The 10,047-nt window shown below is 40.5% G+C and overlaps 1 protein-coding gene across 1 annotated transcript in view; it reads left to right on the top strand.

The window, feature by feature from the left end:
• kirrel3b (kirre like nephrin family adhesion molecule 3b) overlaps positions 1-9,548 on the top strand; it is a 59,771-nt gene extending 50,223 nt beyond the window's left edge. Inside the window, exons 11-15 of the mRNA XM_035679396.1 lie at positions 1,100-1,207; positions 1,746-1,829; positions 2,137-2,246; positions 3,260-3,346; positions 4,765-9,548. Of these exons, the coding sequence (XP_035535289.1) occupies positions 1,100-1,207; positions 1,746-1,829; positions 2,137-2,246; positions 3,260-3,346; positions 4,765-5,226 (851 nt within the window). The 3' untranslated portion in view covers positions 5,227-9,548. The remainder of the gene's footprint in view (positions 1-1,099; positions 1,208-1,745; positions 1,830-2,136; positions 2,247-3,259; positions 3,347-4,764) is intronic.
• Positions 9,549-10,047: the final 499 nt, after the last annotated feature.

Raw genomic sequence — 10,047 nt, forward strand, 5'->3', positions numbered from 1 at the left:
GGAAATAAGTTGTTCAAAATTGCCATTTTTACCAATTTGGAACTGCAAAGTTACACTGCATGGCCTAAATTCTGAAACGTTTGATGTACAGTACTGTAAATGTGATGATGACACAGATACATTCCTGACAAATTATTTTTCTGGGTTAACATAGATTGCAACTCCCTGGTAATGTGCACTGGTGACCCTCAGCATAGACTGCACCGTGAATATAAAATGCACTGTGCTTCGTGCTTTATTTATGTGAAAGAGAAACTTAAAACATTTCCAATTTCTTTTGCTCAAAAAATTAATACATTTTATCTGTTGACCTTTTCCCCTCTACCGTAGGGGAAGCTGTGTTTTCTATCCACTTATCGCAAATGATAAATTATAAGCTGCTTATGTGAAAGTGACATTGATCAATGAAGACATTAAATAGGCTTTAATGGTGTACGGAGAGCACTCGGTTGTTTTGCATTTGTTTAAAATGCGAGAAGGTCATAAACGTGGGCTGGTAACTCAGATCATTAAAGTGTGCTTTAATGAGGACCTTTAATGTCGGAGAACCATGTAGATGCAGGTTTAATCTCTTCCTAGTTGCAAATGCAACATCATCGCAGAAACCCACAAACATGATTATATGCTTAAACTAATGCATACACTCTTGCACTCCACTCAGTGAAAAATAAAAACCCTCAGCCTAAATGAGTGTAAATTAAAAGTTATTAGACAATAGCATAATAACACAATATTAGTAGGGAAATGTTTATTCTCGCTGATAATTAGTTCTTGTTTTGAATTGTCTGTCATTTGGATATACAGTACAGACCATTTCTTTCAGTGCCATTGTGCAGCATGTTTTTATTGCATGGCCTTGTGCCTGAGGGATAATGTCAAAGTCACTTAGAGGGATAAAATGTAGCACATTTTCCCTTAGTCCCTGTTTTCTGCAGAGACAGAAAAGATAGAGAGACGTGGAGAATTGGTGCGTGTGTCTGAAAGAGAAAGGTGGCCTCTCCATTCTGACTGTGTGCTGTTGTGTACTCTCTGTCCTATATTGAATTTAATGTGCAGCATGTAATTGTAGAAGGACATTTCTCTTCTTTGCACCATGCAGAGTCTCTCCCAGTGGCAGTGATCATCGGCATTGCCGTGGGAGCTTTTGTGGCCCTCATCGTCCTCATGGGCACCATCGGAGCATTCTGTTGCACCCGCTCCCAGAGAAGTATGTCTCCTCTTCCCTGTTACATCTGCTGAAGCATGTATGCCAAGTACTGTATCGCCCCAAAGCACACAAGAAAAATGTCCATCTATTAAAATGTAGATATTATTTTCATTAAAACTAATGGGAAAACTTTGCTAGCAAGGTTAAACTTTTTTGGTTGTCTGTTTTGTCTGAAAGTTTTCAGAAAGTTTTGACTTTCTTAATTATGGGCCATTGCCAGCTGCTTCAAGATATTCTGATACAAAATGAATTGCTGGAACATAGAATCTTCTTAATACAAGATGAAACCCCATTGTTGAGATGGACATCTTTTTGTGGTGCAAAGATAACCAGATTGTAATTAGGGCTCATTTCATGCAATCTCAGTCTCTCAGTGGCTGCATTCGCTTTTTGAGGCTATTTACATCCTGCGTTATGTTCACTGCCACCCACCCATGTACCAAGTGACTCAGGTTAGAGACACTCAGCCGCTGTCTCTATCCAAGAACCAATTTGTGCTACTGGTCCCTTCAGCATGTCTATTGTCTGTATACTACAGAGGAAGCGCACCTGGTTATGCCCTCACTGCCCGTCTCCATCTGTGCTCACCAGAGAGAACTTGCAAGCAAAATTAAGACAGAAAGTAAGACCTTGTTATATGACAGTATCATCAGCATTGTCCCAAACAGAATGAGCCACCGTGGAAAGGCTGTGTGAGATTGCATATGTATGCAGAAACAGATAATCTTGAGTTGGCAGGAAACAAAATGATTAATAATACTTTGTATTGTTTTCGGGAAATGGGGGAGCTCTCACAGACCAAGCCCAGGGATCTTTGCTAAATTCTGTAATACTGCAAACTGCACTGGGGGAAATTATAATGTCAACAAATGCAGAATGGTGTTTATCCTGCAGCTAATTGAGATATGTGTGTCATCTGTTTCTGCCAGATCTAAAAGGAGTCGTGTCTGCAAAAAACGACATCCGGGTGGAGATTGTACACAAAGACCACAATGCCGCACGTGAAAACGAAGAACACACTTCCATGAAACAACTGATGGTGAGTGTGAGTGTCACAACATACTACTTTCCATTTATTATTTTCATAAATAAAATATTAACAATATGTTTATAGATATATATATTATTGCATGTCCTGCTGAGGTTTAACAGTAAAATAATGAATGCACTTTACTCGCATTAGTATTTCCTGTGGAATACATAATTTTATCAGCATGATGGGAGAACAGTAAATCAAGCAGATTGTATGCTGTAGTCAAGGTATAAGGGCTATAGGGGGCGGCTGTGGCTCAGGAAGCAGAGTCGTCCACTAATCCCAGCTCCTCTCGCTGCATGTCGAAGTGACCTTGAACAAGATACTGAATCCCAAACTACTCCCAAAGCTGTGTATCGGTGTATGGATTTTTTTTTCTGTTTGAGTTAAGTGTTTGCCATGTATGAATGTGTGTGAATGGGTGAATGTGGCATGTAGTGTAAAAGCATTTTGAGTGGTCGGAAGACTAGAAAAAGGCTATGCAAGTACAGTCCATTTACACTTTACCATTTATCTATATGATGTCGCTAGTCATAAGCAGAACAGACACCAATACATTGTAACTATGGAGATGCTGATGCATACAGGGTAATCCTACAGTGGGTGTACTTCTGTATCTACATGCCCTCAAGACACACAAAGAGCTGTTTCCTCTTTGGAACTGTACCAGTGTTTTGTTTTTTTATGTAGCTTGCTCCAGGGCTGGGCTATTTGCAGTGTGAGGTTTTGGATTACATTTTCTTTCAAAAATACTTAATAGAGTAGGTACTTGATGTTAGAGCAGGGAAATTAGCTTAGCTACCTTATAAAGCTGCATTTTGTTAAGATAAATAAAAGATATTCACGGCTACATTATTAATGCTCCCTGCTAGGCGTGAGTGAAGGTGAAACATGTCTGTCTGACTGATATTAAAAAAGAAGGACAAGTGATAAAAGCAAAATCCTTCCGTCTCAAAATGTCCTTTTACTCTGAATGGAGGAGTTAGTATACTAGTATACTTTGCTTGATTTCTGCGCAGGTTGAACGAGGAGAGTTCCAGCAGGAGTCGGTTCTGAAGCAACTGGAGGTATTACAGGAGGAAGAGAAGGAGTATCAGCACATTAAGGTACGGCTCAGGAACGTGAACGTGAGCGAGTACGAGAGTAAAAGCTCATGAGACAGAGAATGCCTTTGGGGCAAAGGGTGGTCTTCAACTCTGGGACCAAAAATAGCTGAAAAGCATTAATCCCTCTCCTACTTCACATGATTTTCTAAAGATAAGTCCAGAGGCAAAATGACTCCTGTTAGAGGTCAGGTTTTTATTAATTAGTCTCTCATCAAAGGTGGTTGAAGGAATCAGAAGCTAGTTGGCCCTTAAGCTGTTATTTAATTTACTTACTTAAGGTGTTAATTATACCATATAAATGGGATTGGACTCTAAGAGAACATATTGGACTGGGAAGAATGCTGGGACTGGAAGAATGCTGGGACTGGAAGAATGCGTTACTCTCTCAGCAGTATTTAAAACCCCTTACAATGGTGTAGTGTAATATTCAATACTAAATTTGGAATATCATTCTAACTTTTATACCTAACACGTTCCATACAACAATGTTCTGTTCCCGTTAATGTGTTATCTGTCATATCAAACCCATTGGGACCTGCTGATGAACTTCACTACAGAAAGAAATTCTGAACCGTTCATTTGTCCTCCAATTCATTTGTCCAAACCAATGTTAACGTTGGCTCCCCGGTGTGTGCTTCTGTTGTGTTTGCCTGCTTACCTGCTTCCTCTGGGGCCGGATTTTTTGATCCTAGTTAACGACAGCATGCACGAGGCGAGAGCAGAGGGGGGGACTGAGTACGACATAAAGGCCAGACGCAAACAATCTCCCTGTCTGCTGTCTGATAATGACAAGCATAACGAGGATCTTCACAGGTTGTCGCTCTCATTTTCCCATTATGAGCATTTTTCTTTTGGGATTTGCCACCATGCTCACTATGCTTGACATTCACATCCATTCACACGAGGACATGAAAAAAAAAACACACTCGCCCTAACTGGACCCTTAGCAACAGCACGGTGCCTGCAGCCGAGCAGACAAACAAGTGGCACAGCTGTAGCCTCAGAAGCTATTTCAGTGCATACATGAAATCACAGACACTACAATCCGTTTAGGTCCAATTAGAGCTGGTATTTGAGTGAACTTTGCTATGACACGTTAGATGCCAAACTATGAATCACCAAGGCCCGTTTAATTAGCAAGAAACATGCTTTTAAGGATAGCTTGGGGGCTGACTAAATCCTAGCACTAAGTACTTTTTTTCTCGTGATGTACACAGCAACCTGTTTCCTTATTTATTCAGAAATTTGAATGGTAATTACTGCCAGAATTACCTTGGCTCCTGTTGAGCTTTGAGAAGAATACATGTATATGCATATAAACAAGGTAATGTTTTTCCCCTCTTTTTCCTGTTTTTAATTACTTATAGCCTAGAAAAAAACATAATGATAATCATCTTTCTGTCCTGTGTTTTCAATAGGACCCCACAAATGGCTACTACAGTGTCAATACCTTTAAGGAACACCACACGCCTACCATGGCAGGGAATCAGTCCACTGAGGTGAGGAACCCCACCAACACAGGTACCCTGGGCAAGCAGCGGGTACCGACGGGCATGTCCTTCACCAACATCTACTCAACTTTGGGAGCAGGTCCAAACCGCCTTTATGACTACAGCCAACGCTTCGTGCTGGGCATGGGCAGCAGCTCCATCGAGCTGTGTGAGCGGGAATTCCAGCGTGGCTCACTCAGCGACTCCAGCTCTTTTATCGACACGCAGTGTGACAGCAGCGTCAGCAGCTACAGTAAGCCGGACGGCTACGTGCAGTTCGACAAAGACAGCAAAGCATCAGCCTCCTCCTCCTCCCATTATTCCCAGTCCTCCTCGCAGAACTCAGACCTCACTCGGCCGCTCCAGAAGCGCATGCAGACCCACGTCTGACCACCAGGGAGGGAGGGTGTTTGAACGGGGTGTAACAAGCAGCCAGGATTGTAAAACTCGAATCAGCTCCCAGGAGCCCCTAAAGTAACACTGTTACCTGGAAATGCAGGGCTGGTTGGCTTTAACACACTGTGTGACTTGTTCAGACTTCTCAATGTCCCAAAAAGTGGATCAAGAAGCCTTATATTTCCTTCATGCTTAACCGATCAACCACCTCCTTTTTTAACCCATAATCAGAATTGTGCCACAGAGAGGTTATTTGCCAACACAGAGACAACACAAGTTTGGAATCTGAACTTTCGATACTTGGTTTCTGCTGTGGGATTATTAGCGGAGGGCAGGAATACCACAAAGGCTTTGTATGACAATCAGCTCCCCTGGCAAAGACCATTTTTGCCTTTTGAAGATTGTCATTCATAAAAACTCAGCACGAATGGCACGATAGTGCGAGCCAATATCCTGCTGCTCTCTTGTAGTTTGAAGCACAAAAATGAATGTGCATGTGGTTTTTATTTGTTAAAGCGATAACTCTTCCCCTCCCCCCGCCTTCTGTTCAAACACTGTATGTTAAGCTTTCTTGTTGAAACTGGGCTCCTGTGTAGGTGGAAGAAAACTTTCTCCATGTGCCCACAGACGTCTCAAAATTTTAAAAGAACGGCTGTTGTTCTCTCCGCAGCAGTATCTGGGCCACAGAGCTGGGCAGATAAAGAGGGGCTGAGATCTCATTTTAAATCCCTGAGTCATTATTTTACTGTGACACTCTGTGATCAAGAATATCAGTGTACATACGTGACTGTAATTTCTTTTCTAGAATCTAATTTCTGACTTTATTTTTCCTCATGGAGGACTCTAAATGAGACATGAGCGCCTCTTCTTGTCCATATCTACTTTGCCTTGAGGGTATATTTGAACTGTGTCAATACAAACTTTGACTAAGCGAGATAGACTAGTAGTACACTATCAGCTCTTCTGTTGATGGAGAGCTGGATCCTCCATGGTGTTACTGCACCAAATCCAGCTCCAAGGCATGCAGCAAGAGAGCCCACAAGTGCAACGTGTTGTACTTGTGAGTTTCTCCTGCTAAAGCCTGAGATCATCAGCCATACATTTGAGGGTACCTGTTCTATGAAATGTAAACAAATTTTAGCAGAGCTTCTTATTGTGTGGTTATCCCATTGCTATTGTCAATATCACTGTTGACACTGGAGCTTAGTGCATCCTGACTGCATACCTACCTGTGATCGTGCTGGTCATCAAGGGACATGAAAAGCAGATTTTTATTTTGCTGTTCATTTTTGGCTACTGTGGAGCTTATGGTGGTGCTTGACTCTTGTCAGGTGCGTCGTTTTATTTTGTTCTGTTCTGCACTGTATGTGACATATATGAAATTGGACTTATTATTTAATCACAGACACTGTATGTGTTTTAGTTGAGAGTAGGGACAGAGAGTAGTGATTTAACTTGCAGCTACACAAACATTCAATTCAAAGTGAGCCTGTTGTCAAGGGTGTCATGCATTGTGCATGTTTTGTGGCAGAACAAAGCAATGACTGGGGTGTTTTTCTTTTGTTGCAGCAACAAACACTGGGAATCCTAATGCATATTTGTGCATAGTGCAGATACTGTACAGCAATTGGGATTTTTTTTCTTTATTCTAACCTGGATTTCACCACACAGCACTCTATATGTCAAGTATTTTGACTTCTAAATAAGATGTAAACCAAACAAAGTCTGTGATCGAAACTGGCTGTATCCATAATCCACGTTATTGGTTGAAGGGCAGCCCTTTACAGTAAACATGGATCATTTCTGTTACAGCCACAGTGACATCATGCATTACATCACATTTGATTTTAGCCATCAGCCATGGTTTATAGAATCAGATTGTGTTTGTTATTTGATCAATTCTTTGAAGGGTAAAGAGGAGTTCCAGGAAACAGGCAGATTGGTGTAAAACAGTACTGGAAACTGTAGCTTGCTAGTGTCATTGTCCCTTCTGTTTTGTCAAATCAACTAAATGTGACAGAAAGTATGTTAAGTTGCAACATATCTTATCTAATTAAGTAGTTTTTACTCCATAGTGAAGCAGTCAATTGGAATAAAGTGAGTCTGAAACTATGATTTCTGCCTCTAAACCCATGAAAAACCGAGCACAGCATTTCAAACAAAAGCAAGTTGTTGTTGTAAGCACTTTACATATGATTATATTCAAAGCATTTGAATGGGGTTTTCCACTTGAGTGGCATTGGTTTGGACTAATTTTACAAATGGATTGGCGCCAATTGTACAGCTTAAGACAAAAAGCTCTGTTTCAATGCTGATAATCCAGCTTGGCACTTAGCAGACTGTATATAAATCTCTAATGCTGTCTTTCTCTGTATATAATTTTTCCTGGCTTTTCATTCATTGTCAGATTTCATTATATTAGAGCTCAACAAATCCACATGGCATCAAAACTGTACGACAGACAATCATTTTCACTTTGTTTCCCTTCCAAAAATTTCATAAACCTTACTTGTTTCTCACAAATTACATGAAAGGCTTGTAGGAGTAGTTTCTCTTCCCCCAGATCTCACGGGGGAAACTCACACTCTGTACACCGAGCACACAGGAGGCTATAGGATGAGAAGCTGAGCTTAGCTGGGACAGCTTTGAAGTGAGATGCAGTAAGAGGTTATTATACCTTCAGCCCTTCTGAGAGATGCCCAGAAATATATTGCATTTGGCACCATGATGACTGTCAAGTAAGCCTGTGCCATTTTTTATTTATTTTTCTTAACATTTATGAGTGCAAGATTGAATTCTTAACTTGATATTGACAGCAATTACAGTGTGATCTAGTTGCATGGGACAAGTTACAGTTTTCATTTATGCCTCATTTTACATCCACAGCAGCAGAATTTTTAACTCTTCAAAACTCATAACCTATATATTCAGCATGTCTCTCCCTATAAACAAAATAAATTTGCTTTCTTGTCCAAAGGGTCCAGTTTTACTTATCTGATGCAGCTCCCGCATTGATCTGAACATAATGCATTTTCCCAGCCCAGAGAATCTGCACACTGCACAGCAAACAGATAAATATTTGATAGGCCAGCCTTCTGTCCCATCCCCCCATGGTAGCAGCTACAGTGGCCATGAGAGCACCACAGGATGTGAGTGCCATGTCAGTCTTTGAGAATCAAAGCCCATGTGGGGACAAAGTCTGCCCTGCTCACCTGCGGACGCCTCTCCGGCTGGTGCTGGCGGCGCCTGTTTGCCTGGCTATGAGCACCACACAGATGCCAGGGCATAACAGATGAATAAACACAAAGACCCAGAACAATTACAAGGGGTTGCTGCCCTTTCCCTAATAAAACAAAGCAACCCTTTCAGAGCAGAGAACGCAGGGCAGTCTATTATTCAGAGATGCTAAAGACTGGCCTATGCTACACTGGATATTTCTAAGGTAAGAGACAGAGGTCATGAGCCGTATGAAGTGAAGACTGGTTGGTAGGTGTTTGTAATGGCTCCTCTGCCCACTGGCTATATTATATTCATTTACTGCACAAAACATTTGGTTGGTTTGGCTTGGTCTGAATGAATTGGAAAAAAATGGATAAACAATTGCTGAACATTAGTACTGCCAGTATCTCGCCTATGCCTGCAAAAGGTAGTTTACATGAGGCTCTTTAAAGTCTCCCTCATTTTATGATAGGTGTTACTGTCAATGATGGAACACATTAGAGAAGGTGCCATTTGAAACTTTGAATTGATCATAATAACCCTTTCTTTACTGTGTAAATGCTTTCTATCACTGTTTCTCTCTTTCTCTCTCACTTCTTTTCTTTTCTATCAATCAATACCTTGTTAGTACTTTAATAACAAGCAACTGTAAGGGGGAAAAAAAGGCCTGGACTGAATAGTATTTGCAAATAATCCTCAGTTTGCTTTAGCCTGCTGGGCACACCTAGAATCAGTGTGGTTTGGTTTGCAGCATAGAGTGTACGATAAGTCACAGAAGACTGAAAGAATTTGGAAGTCAAATGAGTACGCTTCTTTGTGATTGGTTGAGTTGTTCTGTACTCCAAATAACGCAAACTAGCTTGCAAATACTACATGACCCAGGTCTGAAAAAGTACTTAACTTAGGAGGTCATTTCAAGAGTTTGTATAAATAGTGAACCATAAGCATAATTGTAATGAAAAAAACAACATGTAAATTCTACTGGGTAAACCACTATTTTCAGGCAGTGGCCCTCTGTATCTAAGAAAAAAAAAGAAAAATGGTTGTATTTTAACTGTTACTGGTCTGTGAATCTATGATGCTTTTGCTCTGTATATTTGGAGAATAAAAATGATGTTTGAGTTTGTGTTTATGTTGCACTGTTGTCTGTCAGTAAGAATGAATGAATAGTGAGATTCACATGGGATGCTTATACTACTACATGAACATATCATTTGCTCAGAACTTCAGTAGGATATTTGTGGAAACTAGGAGGCCACATTCAAAAACTAAGCCTTCACAATCAATATGGGAAAGTTTGCAATTGGAAATGTGTTAGTTATGCAAAAAAGCTGTGGTTTTAACAGCATGGGACAGTTTTGCTGTCGACGATTCTCTTTAATGACCAGCCTTGGTCGAAAAACCTCCATTGTTAAACATCGGTGAGCTATTCTATAACAAGGAAGGAAACAAGGACAGAAAATAAATGATTTCAAATACTGTATCATGTCCATGTGCAAGCAATAATAAAGAAAAAACAAATAAACCAAAAAACTAGATTTACAAATATAATCAAATATATAATGAAAACATGTTGGTCCATTTTAACACACTCGT

Source organism: Morone saxatilis, unplaced genomic scaffold, assembly GCF_004916995.1.
Source record: "Morone saxatilis isolate NCDOM2014 unplaced genomic scaffold, NCSU_SB_2.0 Contig8, whole genome shotgun sequence".
NCBI classification, from domain to species: Eukaryota; Metazoa; Chordata; class Actinopteri; family Moronidae; genus Morone; species Morone saxatilis.